Source organism: Rhipicephalus microplus, chromosome 4 (assembly GCF_043290135.1).
Source record: "Rhipicephalus microplus isolate Deutch F79 chromosome 4, USDA_Rmic, whole genome shotgun sequence".
Lineage (NCBI taxonomy): Eukaryota > Metazoa > Arthropoda > Arachnida > Ixodida > Ixodidae > Rhipicephalus > Rhipicephalus microplus.
Genome location: NC_134703.1, coordinates 208,953,748 through 208,971,513, shown reverse-complemented (window position 1 = coordinate 208,971,513; position 17,766 = coordinate 208,953,748). Strand labels below are relative to the sequence as shown.

Here is a 17,766-nt window from a genome sequence, read left to right as displayed (position 1 = left end):
TCAAGGAGTCGTAATTTGGCTTTTACGGAAGAAAATAGTGTTTGCGGCAGTCGTGAGACGGTGTGGATATCGTGGCGCACTGTCGCTGGTGTGTGACTTCGATTCAAACCGTGCCCCACCGCCGTGGTCTAGTGGCTAAGGTACTCGGCTGCTGACCTGCAGGTCGCGGGATCGAATCCCGGCTGTGGCGGCTTCATTTTCGATGGAGGCGGAAATGTCCCGTGTGCTCCGATTTGGGTGCTCGTTAAAGAACTCCAGGTGGTCCTAATTTCCGGAGCCCTCCACTACGGCGTCTCTCATAATCATATAGTGGTTTTGGGTCGTTAAACCCCACCTATCAAATCGATTCAAACCGCGCTGACCAAGTATTTCAGCTCTCAGTATTCTTTCAAGCATTGTTACTGGTTTTAAATGAGAATCGTGTCCATTCATGAAAAATAACTATCAACCCTGTTTTACGTCCAACGTGGAATGAAGGTCTTTCCCCGATCATTTCCCATTGACTCGGTCCTTCAGAGCAGATTCCGTTACATGCGTGCGAATTTCTTCACTTTATGATTGCACCGAACAACCATCGTCGGTGGAGTTTCCGTTTCTTCGCATTTGTTCCGCTGCTCTAAAAAATAAGTTCAAAAACATAATACACATGACTGGAGAACATGTGACTGTGATGGGGGACAATATTTCGCCTGAAATCGTACACACAGACAGTATGTGACAGAATCGACTCCTTCAAACGAGGAGATATACACGTCGCTTTGCTACCACGAATGTGTGCTGTTGCTATGCAAGCATTGCTATACACTGCGAACTATTTTGTGAACTCTTTAGTGTAAATGAACTCTTTATGAACTCTTATGAAATGAACTCTTATGCGAACTCTTTACGCGAATTCTTCTCGGTGCAGTAGATACTCGCACGGTGGGGCGCTTTCTGTAGCTGTCCTGAGACGACGCTTTTCCCGCGAAAACGAGGCGTGCTCCGTCTCGGCGCTTACAATGGGAGCGCGGCGCGAAGTTCAAAGTGCTGGCCGGTGCGGCTGCGGCCTTAGGTAAACCAGAAGGTGTGACCGAGTCGATGAAACGAATACGCAAGAATGAACGTGCACCTATGAGCGTGGATTTATCTTACGCTTATATAGGGGAGGAATACCCTGCGGCAGCTTTAAACACCACCACCTCAAGCCGCAGTCAATGACCATAAGAATAAAAACTTCTCCAATAACTTCAGTAAACAGCAACACTATGTCGGTGCCCGTCACTATACGAGATGCGCTGCTAAGGCGGTTCGCCTGACAATTATACATCATTACAGCTGTCTTGCCATGATGTGTCTGTGCCTTTATTGGCGTTGTTTAATGCTTACTACGCTTGCAGCACTGCAGCGAAGTCCGCGGTAAGGAAGCTCAGAACAGGGCTCGCTGCAGCTGCCACTCAGCAGGCCCAGTCAGTCAACGAGAACCTGGACTCGGGTGATTGTCCATGTTCTCGCTGGTCAGCGGCTTCTCCCATCGCTCCGTTGTATAATGTTGCCTGAGCTGAATATTTCTTTAAAATAAGCGAAATACTCGAAACAGCCTTGAAAGCAGAAAAAAAAGATTGTTGACTTGGTCATCTAGTTTCGAACGAAAGTCGCACACCAAACGACACACCCACTGCACATCGAAAAATTCACTTGGCAGAGCTACGGCCGCAGGCAGCGACATAATTTTGTTGAAAAAAAAAAACAGCGGATTCGTGACCCCTTAGGAACAGTGACGTCAACTGTGACGCAATAATGCGAAAAAAAAAACACGGAAGAAAGCTCAGAAAATGGGAATTCGAACTGTCAACCTTGCAAGCACAACTACTTCTCCACATTGCAAATTCGCGTCAATTAACCCATTACACCTGCAGATCCACATGACGCCGGCGTCTAAAGTCACTTCAAATTTATGGCACCGGGCCCATTCATTTTTATCATTACACTACAGTGATGGGGCCTGTTGCTGTGGTTGCATCGTTATTACATCGTTATTGCATCGTGCTGCGGTTGCACCGCACATCTTCGTTCCTTTTTTGTGACAACCGCACGGGACTGGAATCGTCTGCCTACAACTACCGTGCACCACTCCGACCCGCATCAATTCAAGATTGCCCTCGAATCACTTTTTTTATTCTGTAAATATTACCCATCCCTCATGTAATACCCCAGCTGGGGCCTTTGAGGTATTGAAAATAAATAAACAAACAAATAAATAAATAAATAACGAGAACACTCTGCTGGCGGGCCCCGTCATCATGCATAGTCACTGCCTGTTTTTTTTTTTTTACAGCAAGAGCTGTTATGAGATTACAACAAATGTCGATTCTGGCACCGTAGTGGCTCGCCGCCGGTGTCCGTAGCCACTCTCGCGTGGAATAGGGAAAACAAAAATAAAAATACCTAGTTCAGGAACCAGGGCTCTCATCGTGGCAGCTACTAAGCTAGGTTGGTGCTTGAAATTACGTTGCAAACGTACCTTTGTGTAATATATCATGTAAACATGTGCAATAAAGTGTTTTCGAACACTAAAATGACAATCAGGCGCCACAAAATGCGAATCACGTAACGACTGGTTCGTTCAATGCTCCAACCTATTCCAAGCATCTGGCATAACTCTTCATCGTCGTCAGTCACGGTGTCAACGAATAAACAAAATAACCTACAAGTATGTAGCGGGCAGTGGTGTACTCGTTACCAAAACAAAACTAGTTAATACGTTACTCGTTACTCAAACAAAAAAGAATTGGCACATCCCATATACAGTGGGAATCGATGAAATGCCAAGCACGAGTGAGAAAGGTTGAATTGTCACATTAAAATAAAAAAAACGATACGAGGTTGATGTAAATTATGCCCTACATGACTTCCATGTCATGATTATCAAGTTTAAACGTGTCATTTACCTTTGTCGTCTACTCACGTCACGTTATATGAAATTCGGTATATGTGAAGCTAGCAAAAACGGCCGCGAACACGCCATGAGCGTAGCATGTTGCCATGTTTGACATGACACGCATGCATGATTACCATGTTTGGGCGGGTCATTTACCTTTGTAGTACATTCACGTCACGTAATACTAAATTTTGTATATGTGAAGATAGTGAAACGGCTGCGAGCACATCATGAGCGTGTCATGTAGTCATGCTTTGCATGACAAGCATGTCAAGATTATCATGTTTTGACGTGTCATTTACCTCGTGGTCCATTGACGTCACGTGATACCAAATTTGGTATATGTGAAGCTAGCGAAACGGCCATGCGCACGCTATGAGCGTAGCATGTAGTCATGTTTTAAATGACAAGCATATCATGATCATCATGTTTGGGCGTGTCATTTACCTTCGTCGTTTACTCACGTCACGTGATACAGAATTTGGTATATGTGTAGCTAGCGAGATGGCCGCGAGCGTGCTATGAGCGTGGCATGTAGCCATGTTTTACATGGCACGAATGTCATGACTCTTATGTTAGGATCTGTCACTTATGTTCGTCATGCAGTCATCTCATACCATACCAGTTTTGCAATGGCATGTGAAAGAAACCTCCGCAGGAGCAGCAAGACCATAAAGTGTAAATCATGTTATTCATTACATACATGCCATGATTTTCATGTTATGACTAGTCACTCAAGCTCGTCACAAAGTTATGTTATGAAATAGCAGTTTTGGTATCGATACCATTATCTAAACGCGCAGGAGAGCTAAATGTCATAGGCGGCTAGATAAATTGATAGACGCCCACACATATGTTGAACAGTAGCAGATGTTTGTACAACCAGCTGTTTGCACTTGCGCAATGCTGCCAACAGGAACATGAGTCGAAGGAACACCAAAAACAATAAACTGATAGGAAGCGCTGGTGCCCGCAAGGATGGTATTCCTGGAAAGTCCCATCTAAATCATCTTCAGCTCAAGGCGCATAACGATGTTGTCGTTAATGATTTGATTGATTGATATGTGGGGTTTAACGTCCCAAAACCACTATATGATTATGAGAGACGCCGTAGTGGAGGGCTCCGAAAATTTTAGACAACCTGGGGTTCTTTAACGTGCACCCAAATCTGAGCCATGTTGTCGTTAAGCCGACGTGACAGCTCTCTCGAAACAATACATATGTAAGCTTTATGAAATCCGGTAGCCACGCCTGCAGCCGCAACTGACGCTTTACGAACATTATGGTAAAAAAGTGAGTAAAAAGGTAGCAACTGCAATCGAATAGGTAGTAACTGCAGCAGTTACTACCTTTCTTTGACCGTTACTGCCCCTTTGCTAACTGTTTACTACCGACGTTAGTAAACAGTTTCTAGCGGCTACCGTTACTAACATTTTGCGACCTCTTTACTACCTACGTTAGTAAGCAGTGAGTAACTGAAATGAAAGAGGTAGTAACTGCAACTGTTACTACCTTTCTTACCCCGTTACTGCCTCTTTGCTACCCGGCTTTTGACTATCTAATCAAAAATAGCGTGTGAATGTGATTCTGATCATTTATGAGAGGAATCGTCTCAACATATTATCATGAAACGGCAAAATGACGAGATGGTATACATAGATCAAGAAAATACATTTCGTTCTGAATTACTCAACCGAGATATGTAAACTTCATTCTGATACTGTCTAAACGGAGAAGTATAAGTTAACGAACCATAGACAAGTGCTACACGCGCCGTAATAGACAATTACAATAAACTTAGTAAATTACAGCAAACAATAAGAATACCGGCAAATCAAAATAACCAGATGGTCACAATCAGCCTCGAGGACAGTCACAGTTATTCCACTGCTGCGTGTCTCCAAACATCATCATTTTTTTTGGCGCGTCAAACTCCCAAAACAATCATTACCTTTTAAACGCTGATATATTAGTCGTGTGAAGCATTCATATGCACTGAGAATGAGTTCGGTACCTTGTTCCGGCCACTGTATATAATGCCTTTTTGTGGCCATTTTATAATAGATAAATATAACATATAATGTTTTATTAGTAAAGCTGATTAAAGGCCTTCTGCTACGTCACCAAACACACGTAACCAAGTAGTACAATATAGTGCGATAGGTTTATATTTCTTATAAGTCCTCCTGAAACGCAAGTGCTCGTCTGTGCCAGACATGCCCCTGCGAAGTAGAGCGTTATATACCCCACGCTTACTTCTTGCTGCATGTATACGTAAAAAATAGTAAACCTTTTTGGTCTACCATGGCACACCATGCTTCTTACCCGGCTTTGTTTAGTAATAAGGCATTGATTAGCGAACATTAGCAGTGGAGAAATATGCCCAAAGTAATGAACTAGGATCGGTTACTACTTTATTTACTAAAAGTTTATTTACTAAACTGCTGGTAGTAACAGCAGAGGTAGTAACTGTTACCACCCTCGCCGTTACTAACTGCGCTTACTACCAGGGTTGTAACATATGTGACAAACCATTACTACCACAAAGTTAGCAAGTACTATCACCTTTTTTCTAAGAGTGTATAGTTGAAGAGCAGTTTCGAGGCATTGCATGGCTCTGTGGTAGAATGCTTGATCGACAGGCAAAACACTTCGGTTCAATTCCTGCTGGGACCCTGAAATTGATTTTTTGCATTCTTGGAGTCAATGCTGCCGATGTCAGGCTTTTCTTGGCGCTCATGCTTTAAAATTGCCCAAGGGCCATGGGTGCTCTCTTCATTCCAGGGTAGATGCTAAATTTCCATCACCTGTGCCACTGTCTGGCGTGAAGTGTTTGATGACGTACGTGACAGGATTGTCACGTTATTCATGTCTTGACCAGCGCGTCATATTCGTCAAACCATCTTACTTTCCCATCATAAATTTGGTTCACGCCAAGTTATGTGGGGGATCAGGAGACACCCAGACGTAGGCGGCTAGATAGATAGATAGATAGATAGATAGATAGATAGATAGATAGATAGATAGATAGATAGATAGATAGATAGATAGATAGATAGATAGATAAATAGATAGATAGATAGACAGACAGACAGACAGACAGACAGATAGATAGATAGATAGATAGATAGATAGATAGATAGATATGCAAATACATGCCAAAACTTCTGCAGTACGAAGAGTAATCGATTGATATGTGGGTTTTACGTTTCAAAATCACCATAAGATTATGAGAGAAGCCTAAGTGGAGGGCTCCGGAAATTTCGACCCCCTGGAATTCTTTAACGTGCGCACAAACTTGAGTGCACAGGCCTGGAGAAATTTCACCTCCATAGAAAATGCAGCCGCCGCAGCCGGGATTCGATTCCTCTACCTGTGGGTCAGCAGCCGACCACTTTAGCCACTAAATCACCGCGGCGGGGCATGGAAAAAAAAGATAAAAGCTTCACACTTAAAATTTGTTTCGTACAAGTTTAGATGTCACTCATTTTTAAAGGGCAGTGCAAGGACACGGGGGGGGGGGGGGACGGCAGGCCTGCGCGGAAGGCGCAGCACAGTCACAGCGATAGCTATAAAAGCGGCCTTTTATAGCCTTTTAAACACTCATTGGATAACTGCTGCAAGCACACTTGCTTGATAACCACTACGACAACAAAAAAAAAAAATGTGTTGTGGGCTGTCATTCAATAACTATTTTTGTCATTCTTTTGATAAGCGTGGTATCCATTAAACACTTGCAAGGAATTTTGTGCCAACTGTTCATACGATTGATGACGACGAAAAGGATGATTGATGTGTGGGGTTTAACGCCTCAAAACCACCATATGATTATGAGAGACGCTGTAGTGGAGGGCTCCGGAAATTTCGACCACCTGGGGTTCTTTAACGTGCACCCAAATCTGAGCGCACGGGACTACAACATTTCTGCCTCCATCGGAAATTCAGCCGTCGTAGCCAAGATTCGATCCCGTGACCTGAGGGTCAGCAGCCGAGTACCTTAGCTACTAGACCACCGCGACGGGGCGATGACGAAAAGAAATTGTGCCTGAAGTGGGTATGCACCACAGTTAGTTGGTGAACAAGAACAAGCTGTTGTAATGAGTTGGAGAATTGGACTACCCACTTGTTACGCTAGTCGTATTGTGCGACGACTGCTTGTTTTTTCACTGTTTTAAAACGCTTTATAAGTCGTATTACCGTGATGGGTTTCCCGACATCAAGCCTTCCTAAGGCAAGTTTGCTAACAAGTCCCAAGCACCGGCGTGGCTCAGTTGTACAATACTAGGCCAAATACTAGGCCAAGTTGTATAATACTAAGCCGAGTGGTATAATACTAAACCAAAGTAACCCAGTGGACCCGGCTCGAGCCCCACTGTGTCATTGGTGCTAGCTTTCTTTCTAATTTCTTGCGATGTGGTTACGGACACCGGTGGCTGTTGCGGACAATACGGCGCTGCGCGAGACCTGAATGGTGATCTCATAACAAATTTCACTGTAAAAAGACAGTAGAGACCGATGTCTTTGCGCTGCCCTTTCAAAACGAGTGCTGCAAACCAGCTAGCTGAAACCAAAGTAATTCTTTATTACTTACTTGCAACTTTTGTGGTGTCCACTGATACCTTACGAAAGTTGTTGCGAGCATTTTACGCTTACATGGACATGCAGAGCTGTCTGTAGATCTAATAGCTGCCACGTAGAGTCTCACTGGTGCGAGTGGGCGCAGATTTGGCAATATGTTTTATAAATTGCAGCCATTTGGTTTTTCAATAGAATAAAGATTGAATAGATTTGGAAATATTATGGTTGTTGCGCACCGCAAGCTTGCTTCAATGTTGCTGTATTATCGCTGTCGTTTCCATAACTGCATAATAAAAAAATACCTGGAGAGAAACCTTAGAGAATCGTTTGTTTTGCCCTTTGTTATGACATCGTAAAAATCACAATAAAAATGTGGACGCAGCAGGAGAAGCTGGCGGGCACTCACTCTATGTCCATCTGGGGCTCGGGTGCGTTTTAGACGGGGCGGCATTTGGCGTACATTGACTGGCGTTAAGCACGCCCGCAGCTGAAAGTAGTGTTGAAAAAACAAATGACACTGATGATCTTAAAAATCATGTGTTTGGTTTGCTAACATAGTTATTCGTGCTCACTAATTTATCTTCGCTATCTTCAGCACACTTTATTTCTTAGTGAGCGCCTGTGTTTTCTCCTGTCGTTTTTTGCTGCTCTTTCTTTACCAGCCACCTATGCGATACGCAGTACGTTAGGTATTTATAGACCCTGCAGTGCTGCCCATGAAGCACACGGCTCCGCCGTCACCATCCGTGTCATGTAAAAATGTGCCATGCACCACCATTCAAAGAGAGGGCAGCAATGTCTATGAAGTCTTTGCATCACAAATATCGAAGGAAACAAAACGCGCCAACGCAGCAGCTGTCTTTTTTTTTTTTCGCCACCAAGTGCGTGTGATGCTGCAGAGCAGTAGGACACCTGTCTCAATGAAGTCCCAAACATCGCGCTGTTTAGCGCTTTACGACAACCGTCATATATTGTCAACCGTCCTCGACTATCCATCACTGGTGACGCATGCTTTCTTAACTTACGCTTGTACTGTAAACAAGCCAAGAGGAGCACAATTGGCTGTGTACCTGACAGTCCCTCGGAAAAAAAAAAGAAAACGTTCTTCGAGTCGGGTGGGGGCCCCAAGAAAAACGGCCGCTCTGATCGATTTCACACGCCTGTCAGGGCGAACGGGGGCTGCCCATTGTTGGTGCCGCGCCGCCTGGCGCGCCGGTGCTAATCGCTCGATGACAGCGTTGCGGTGCTCTTTCCCGCTGGTGGCAGTTTCTTCTGAAACAAAACACCACAGCAGTGTTCCTTTTATTACATGGACACTCTCGGCTGGATTTTGCCGCCGGTGTCGACGTCGCCGTCACTAACCATATATGTATACGTATCTTTATATGTGAAAATGCAAAAAAGAAAACAGTTGAGAAAAATACTCTGGCGCGCGGTATCAAACTTGTGTCCTCTGAATCGTGAGTGCGAAGGGTTAACCACTGAGCCACCGGGGAGCACGTCCTCCAACGTTTAAATGGCAAGCTATTTATATCTACCACTTACCGCTGATAATGGGCATCTCGGGAGGGGGGAAATATCGTGTTTTCAGCATTACCAGCAAGATCGCGTATTGGGCGCGCGTCGCACCCAATACCCCATCTCTTGCTGCAAGATGAAACTATGTTTAATTTCTTTTAAATCAACTTTCCTGCACCGGAGGTGTCACGATAGCGTTTACCAAACGAAGCTTGGCTAAAACTGAAAACGTCCGTTACGCTCCGGTAACGCCTAGCGTTTGAGCGGAACGGGGAACGGAGCGCGAAATCGGTCACCTAAAAGTTCCTAAAAGGAACAGGAACTTTTATTGTGGTGGATGAAGCCCCTGCCTAGAAGGAGATTTTAAGCCAGTTACACTGGTGTCACGCCTGCGAATCCCGAAGAAACAGCTGAGCTGGCAAGCAGTAATCACCGCCTGGCGAACGCGGATTCAGTTGACGAGTGTTGAAGACTGGGCGAGTTGGTTCGTCGTACTTGAACTGGTATAGCGCATTACGGGGAAGAAGAAACGGCCGAGCAGACTGACACAAGAGGACAGAGCGCTAACTTCCAACTGAGCTTTATTGTCAAACTGCATCAAATATGTAGACCGGCGCAAGCATACAAAACCACCCTAACGCAACGACAAGATTGTGATATGTGACGTGCGATGTTGTGTGTAATCTTGTCGTTGCGTTAGGGTGGTTTTGTATGCTTGCGGCGGTCTACATATTTGATGCAGTTTGACAATAAAGCTCAGTTGGAAGTTGGCGCTCTGTCCTCTTGTGTCAGTCTGCTCGGCCGTTTCTTCTTCCCCGTAATGCACTATACCAGTTCAAGGATTCAGTTGTCCCTTCGTCATCTTTTAGAGTATAGCTGTGAGGTGATCGGTCCTATGGTCACTTCACTTCATTACCTTAAAGACCCCCTAGAGGGGGTAATACATAAGGGGTGGGAAACATACAACAAATGTAATACATATGCAGGATGGGTACAAGTATGAACAGGGGTAACCAATACAGAAATAAAATAATACATGTGCAGGATCAGTATACATATTAACAGGCGTAACATCTTGCCAAAAAAAAGAAGACAAAGTGAGAACCAGTGGCACAAAAAGAAACAATGTAATGTATTCAAATTGAAAAGAAACGAGTGACATTTTGTGTAAATGTTGAGTGGCACATTATAGTGGCGAGATCAGTGGAAAGGCCATTCCAGTCGGAAGCTGCACGAAAAAAGAGGGAGGCGGAAAATGTCGTGGTACGGAATGTTCAGTAGAATCGCCGACGCCGTTGGTGTCGTAATCGAGAGGTGTGAAAATATATTCGAATTATATGGAAATATAAAATAAGAAAGAAATATACTGATGATGAAATGAAATTTCAGTCCGAGGCCCCCGTGTGGTGACTGATTCTACCACAAAGAGGCACTTTGTTAGAAACTCGTTTGCGAGAACAGTTCATACAGGATTCATTTCAGGCAAGAAATCACGTTAAGTTATATATATATTATAGCGTGGCAAAATAGTGAAATAACAATCACTCATTAAGGAACGCAAGTTACGTAACGTGAGTGTACATTATTTCTTCCCAACCATGCTCAGCCACATTTCTGCATCGTCAACCGCCAAACTCAGGATCAACAAAATGTGCATAATTCCTTACAGATGCGTAGTGTAACCTTGCTTAGAAAGGCGAATAATCGCATAGCAGGTGCTGTTTTGCTTCGCGAGTGAGTGAGTGAAACAACTTTATTGACGATCCGGCATAAAGGGGGAAGAGGTAGGGGGATAAAAGCGAGACACTAGCGTGCTCAGACGTCCCGGAGCAGCAACCTACTCGCGTCAATTCCGCGGGGGCGCCGCTTTCGGCCGCTGGCGTTCCGGGATGCTAAGCACGTGCTGGACCACGTCTCTTTGGTTGCCTGGCTCTCGGCTGATGATTTTGCTGCTTATGGCCGTTGGCGTTACTTATTGGTTACCCGGCGGTGGTGCACTGTCCCAGAGGAGGTGCCTCTGGTTGGCTCGCGCCTTCTTGCAGTGTTGGCATACATCAGTGGTGTAAACCTCCGGGCAAACGTGCTTTGCCCAGACGGGGGTCCATATGGCTTGTACTTCCAACTGCCGTAGTGTGGCTGCTTCTCTGCGTTGTAGGTCTCGGTGAGGCGGTGGGTAGAGGCGTCTGCTCGTTTTTTACCACTGCAGAACGTCGGCGTAGGTTGTGATAAAATGCTCTCCGTCTTCGGCATCGGGTCGTTGCGGCTCCGAGGAATGCGTTGACAGAGACCCGCGGCTAGTTAGCGCATGTGCCTCTGTATCTGCCTCCTCGTTGCGGTTCGGGCCCACGTCCGGCTCCCCGGCGTGCGCAGGGAACCACTTGACGGTAACGTTGGTTTCCGGTCTTGCTATAGTTGAACATACTCTTGCAGTGGTTCCATGGACGTTGTTTGTAGCAAAGTTGACTATTGCCGTCTTCGAGTCGCTGAGGACCGTGCGGCAATCCGGGATCGCTAGTGCCAGTGCGATTGCAAACTCCTCGGCTTGCGTGGGCGACTTGCACCGTATGCTTCCCGACGTTGTGAGTACTCCAGTGTATGCTGCAATGACTGCTGATGCGTACGTGTTTGACCGGTGGGGATACTTCGCCACGTCCACGTAGTACGCGCGCGGATCGTTGGCGTGACCTTTTGTGAGGGCCGTGGCTCTCGCCGCTCTTCTTTCTTGGTGTACTTGCGGATGCATGTGCTTCGGTAAGGGTGGAACCATCAGTCTTTGGAGAACGTCCCGGGGTAACTGCTTCGCTACCTCCGGAGTCGTCGCTGGCGCGTTGATTCCAATGCGTTGTAGTATCGTTCTTCCCGTCCTGGTCTGGAACAGGCGGTGATACTGCGTCGTTCGCTGGGCTTCTGCGATTTCTTCCAGCGCGTTGTGAACGCCCAACGCGAGCATGCGTTCCGTGTTGGTGTGGGGGTATAAGCCTAGGGCCGTCTTGTACGCCTTTCTGATCATCGCGTGAATCTTGATCTTCTCCGCCGCTTTCCAATTGTGGAACGACGCTACGTAAGAGATGTCATCATCAGCAGCAGCCTGACTACGTCCACTGCAGGACAAAGGCCTCTCCCATGTTCCGCCAGTTAACCCGGTCCTGTGCTTGCTGCTGCCAGTTTATACCCGCAAACTTCTTAATCTCATCTGCCCACCTAACCTTCTATCTCCCTCTAACCCGCCCTAAGAGATGTGGCTGACTGCAAACGACTGGGTGAGTCGTAGTAGACTGTCTTCTCGCATGCCCTGGTAACGCGTGGCCACCCTCTTGAGTAGGCGGGTGGCCAGCGAGAGCTTTGCGTGGAGCTTCTGTACCGTCACCTTGTTGCGGTTCAGTGTCGCAAGAAATTAGAAAGAAAGCTAGCACCAATGACACAGTGGGGCTCGAGCCCGGGTCCGCTGGGTTACTTTGGTTTAGTATTATACCATTCGGCCTAGTATTGTACAACTTGGCCTAGTATTTGGCCTAGTATTGTACCACTGAGCCACGCCGGTGCTTGGGACTTGTTAGCAAACTTGCCTTAGGAAGGCTTGATGTCGGGAAACCCATCACGGTAATACGACTTATAAAGTGTTTTAAAACAGTGAATAAACAAGCAGTCGTCGCACATTACGACTAGCGTAACAAGTGGGTCGTCCAAGTCTCCAACTCATTACAACAGCTTGTTCTTGTTCACCAACTAACTTTGGCGCATACCCACTTCAAGCACAATTTCTTTTCGTCATCGCCCCGTCTCGGTGGTCTAGTGGCTAAGGTACTCGGCGGCTGACCCTCAGGTCACGGGATCGAATCCCGGCTGCGGCGGCTGCATTTTTGATGGAGGCGGAAATACTGAAGGCCCGTGTGCTTAGATTTAGGTGCACGGTAAAGAACCCCAGGTGGTCGAAATTTCTGTAGCCCTCCACTACGGCGTCTCTCATAATCATGTCGTGGTTTTGGGATCTTAAACCCCACATATCAATCAATCATCAATCTGATAACGCCCGAAGGTTCGGTGGCTATACCGTGTAACAGAAGACGTTCCTTTCATATTACTGACAGCTGACGCCCTGTTGATCGCTATCAGTGCACAGTGTAAACTGCTTGTGCCTTGCATTTTCATTGTCACAGGCACAGGTTCAACCAAATAGAAAGTTTAGTTTAAAACAAGCTGGCCGCTGCCTTCGTCCACGTCACGACCCCACGGTGCGTAGAGGAGGTGCTGTTCATGTTGCGCACGCACCCGATAAGCCGTGAACCCGCAGGCCAATTTGTGGCATCATGTTCAGTGAGCCGCACACTGACAGGACTACCCCTGCTCGAAAAACTCGAGAAGCCACGGTGGCGAAGACAACAGGCACGATACGAGCGGCTGCTGCAACGATCGTGATGCACCACCCCAAAGAGCCACGGAGCTTCCATGGATCGCGTTGAAGACACCGAAGCCTGGCTCGAAATGTTCGAAAGGGTCTCAAGGAACTGAAACCTCGAAGACGAGCAGCTCCATCTGTACCTGAAAAAAATCTGCCAGGAGTCTTTCAGTTAACTGAGATGTTGAGCGTCGTTTCAATTCGCTGTTGTGGCAAAGCGCGGCTGCATCGGAAAGGCTGTAATCACAACAGCGCAGGTTTGTGCATGAATGCATCTAGTAAAAAAAGAATTAATTATGTTGCTGCACAACACACACAAACACAAACACACACAGGCGTGCGCGAGCGTGCTTGTGATAATTTTTTTACTAGATTGCCCCAGAAGTTCGCAACTTGCGAATGAACGCTTAGGATTCATTACCGCATGCGACGAAATGCTTGCCCGAGAGCTTCTGCAAACTTGTTTTTAGAATGAAAGCTGTGTATGGCAGGAACAACTACTCGCCACGAGTTTCGGTGACGGTCTTAATTGGCTGCGCCGTCCGTTACGTCGTTGTCTAGGTCACAACCCCGTGCGCGCCATTGACAGTGCCGTTAGTAACGTCACTTGCGTCGTATCTAAGCACGTATGCTGTTTGCTGCGCCGTCAGTGACATCGTTGTTGCTTTCGCAGTCATGCCGCCGAGTCGGCGCGCAGCATACAGTTTATACTTGCACTTCCACATAAAGAGAAAACGGATCGTATGAACGCCCGAAAAGCATGCAACTTTTCTAGAGCTCCCGATGTGTACAGCGGATGTATGAAAAAATTCATGTTCGTCCGATGCCGCAGTCCGGGTGCAAAAACAGGCCCGGAAGGTGAGGCGTAAGCGGCAACTGGGCACCGACGATTCCGCAGAATGGTGTCAACGTGGCGATGGCATGAACGAGTTTGCCGGGGTCAACGGTTTCTTTAGGCGCAAGTTTCTCAAGCGGCACGTAGGCTTCGGCTGCGTGGTGCAATACTCTGTGGCTGCACGTTTCAGCTTCGCTGGTTGACGTTCTGTACAAACTGTCTGGGTGGTGATGTTTCTAATTTCATAATAGAGTAATGAAGGCGAATCAAGCATCGCAGCGAGAACAACGCACTAGAACCGCAGTGGAACGTCGGAGTGCCCTTCAGCAGAAACGCATTGTCTCTTGTGATGGGCTGAGCGCAAACATCTGACGTGACAGCGCGTTTTTATTCCTTGCAAAGCAGCGCTGTGCGACCTCTGTTACTCCATGGTGTTAATCCCTTTTGTCGCAGACCAACCTGACTGATTGGACGCCACGGACGCCTAGCCAGGAACCGATTTCTGCTCCTACGGTAAGTACAGTTCACCTATACCTTACGACGCGTGGCATGATGCTGCAAGTGCGACGGAAACCGCACGTGCTCCCTCTGTACGCTTGTCGCTTTTGAAGCGAACTTTGTAACGGGAAGCTGCTGATGCTCCAGAGAATCCTGCTCACCCGCGCGCAGCAGACCAATAATGCATATTCACGATTGTACACGTGGAGCTCTCTATGAAACGAAGCTCCCACGGGGTGCGTGCCGGAGTGGCAAGCCCCTCAACTCGCTTTCTGTGGCCTTCGCGCGCATAAGACGCAGTAAATAACTTTCCGAAGCATTGTTCCGGGTCTGCCCTTTCCTGCAGTGAGTGCCATTATAGGCGGAGTACTTGTCTACTGAACTGAAAAGTATATGATGTGTTCCACCAACAAAGCGACATGCCTTGTAGGATTCGATTTCATGCATTGTGTATGCGGCATTCGTTGGATGAAGAGAAGAGAGGCAGGAAGATCAGCCCGTCCAGTTCGCTACCCTGCACTGGGGAAAGGGTGGCATCGAGTCAAACGTTCGGCGATGCATGAACGTGCTCTGGTAAGGGCCATAATTGTGTGGACATCGTGGGCTTATCACGAACGTTGGCTACACTGGCGCCTAAAGGTACAGCAATGGTGTGATGTAACGTCAGCGTTCACGTTGGAGAAAAGACGTCCGTTATATAGAAAGCAAGTCCACTTTACGGTGTGACGATATCAATTTCATGCGGCACGTTCGTTACAGTATTTCTCCGAGGTCGATTAACGCTTGAATATGGCTTTATGGATCATCAAATTACAAATGTGATGTTTTTTTAAACTGCTAATAAATTAAAGCGAGCACTCCTACTACTATCGTAGTTAACCAGACATGCCGCATCTATCATCGAAAGAAGGCAGATAATATTTATTGCTTTGTCATAAAATTACAAAGCCCCCCCCCCCCACCCCCCGCGTGCACTATACAATGAACGCTTCACCAACGCCACACCTGCATATTATTTTCTTACAAAGCAGTTTCAAGGCCTGGTATTGCTTTGTGACACAGTCGTTATGCCAAACAAAAACCACACTTAACTACGTTTTAAGAACACTAAATGGCACGTCAAACTAGAATAGTCAAGTATTTCAATGCTTTGAAATACAATACAAAGCCATGCAGTGTAAGTCAAAGTAGTTTGGCACTTATTTGATATCTTCGCAACAATAACAGAACCCGAGTAAAACGTTTGAAAATATACATGAAAAAGTCAACCCGTCAGTCGTTTAGCTCAGGCTGAGTCAAATATTGTTTAAGCTGTTTTTCTATGTTTAACACTGAATTACATCGATACGCATACGGAGTGATGAAGGTAGTGAATTTCATTGTCGAATATATTTTTTGGAAACAATGAGTTTGCATATTTGTTCAGGCCCAGATAAGGTAATTCATATTGTATATTCGTGAATTCCTCTCAGCATTTTGTTTTCTAAGCGGAAATAAATGGCAATATACACTAATATTTCCTTTAGGAATAAGAATTTGAGCCTGCCCAGTTTTTGACTGTCCAAGAAAGAAGTGGAAGTACCAGAAGATGAACCATTTCTGTAGCTGATGCTTTCGAGGAGTACTTTGAAAGGATAAATCAAGCGACTCTCCTTGCACTCTTTTTATACATTCTTATTATCTCAACTTCTGAGGGGTCACATATGATATATGCGTATTCCAGAGTTGGCTGTACATACTTGAGATACGCTGCTAGCTTAACCGGGGTTGCAGCCAATTTCAATTTGCGTCGCAAATACCAGTTTCCTTTCCGCTGCTGAGCATATGTTTTCAAAGTGGCAACTCCATTATAAATTAGCTCTTACAGTCACGTCTAAGTTCACTATGGCGTAAACTGCAGAGAGGGTGGTACGTCCTATATCATAATTGTAGAGGAGGGTGTCCTCGTTTTTATGTGTGATTCGGAGAACGACAATTTTGCTTTTGTTTATCTTCATTTTTTAAGTAGTGCACCGATCACTGACAACTGTGGGATTGTGGTTGAGTGCCTCATGATCGTTGACATTTTTAGAGGCGAAGCACCTTAAGTAATGGTTAGAGCGTCCCCGATGTATGTAGTGGTCGTAATAGTCGTAGTAGTAATAGATAGCCACTTCTCGTTTAGTCTTTGGATTGTCCGCTCCATGGTGGTACTTTTATATGATGAAAAGATGTGAGATGGCGGTATATGGAGTGTTGTCTAGATGGACGGAAGAACAGACAGATGGACAGACAGACGGACGGACTGATGCACGGACGCACGGACAGATGGATGCACGCACGCTTCTTCGCACAAGTTTAATGCTAGCCGCTCTTGTTTGTTGGTATACTTTACTCATTCATCTTTCCTTAACCGATAGTTTGCTGGGCGTTCGATTCTATCCGCATTCATTGTTTCGTTCTGCGACGCTCTTTAGCATTATGGAGGTACTCTAAGATGAGGCTTTCTCTTGCTTAGTAACGTACGTGGTCGGGCTAGTTGGTGTGTAGCTGTGTAAAAAATCGTTGGCGCTAACATGAAAGAAGACGAAAGAAGAGATTCGGAAAAGCGCACACTCGCAACTGATTCTTTCGTCTTCTTTCAAGTTTGCGCCAACAATGTTGTACGCAGCTTTTTCTTGCTACCTGCTCGTTTCGTGTACTTGTCTGTACAGCGTCGTAAAATGTTCCTTTTAGGGGCGAATCATTTTAGGCTCTTCGTTTATCGGCGGGCCATGTCGTTGTGCATCATATTCGCCACAAATCTCACTACTCGCCACTGGTCTATACTACGAGTCTAAACCAATATGTTCGGCTTAGCAGTGGTGTCCCCGACGCAATTAACTAGGCCATATGAATTTCTTATCAGACACAAGCGTGCATCCCTAAACTCAGATTCTGGTTACATGGTGGCTATTTCCCAGAAAGCAGACGAAACATATCCGGTTTCTTTCTATATCTAGCTCTTTAAGCGGGACCTGATTAAAAGTGTATAGTAGAGTCATC

The 17,766-nt window shown here is 46.1% G+C and overlaps 1 protein-coding gene across 8 annotated transcripts in view; it reads left to right on the top strand.

Moving 5' to 3' along the window:
* The window catches only part of nab (NGFI-A-binding protein homolog), a 1,065,342-nt gene that overhangs the window by 850,063 nt on the left and 197,513 nt on the right, over positions 1 to 17,766 (top strand). For all 8 annotated transcript variants that reach the window (XM_075893960.1, XM_075893958.1, XM_075893959.1 and 5 more), the window contains one exon: positions 14,698 to 14,757. In XM_075893960.1, coding sequence (XP_075750075.1) covers positions 14,698 to 14,757 — 60 coding nt within the window. The remainder of the gene's footprint in view (positions 1 to 14,697; positions 14,758 to 17,766) is intronic.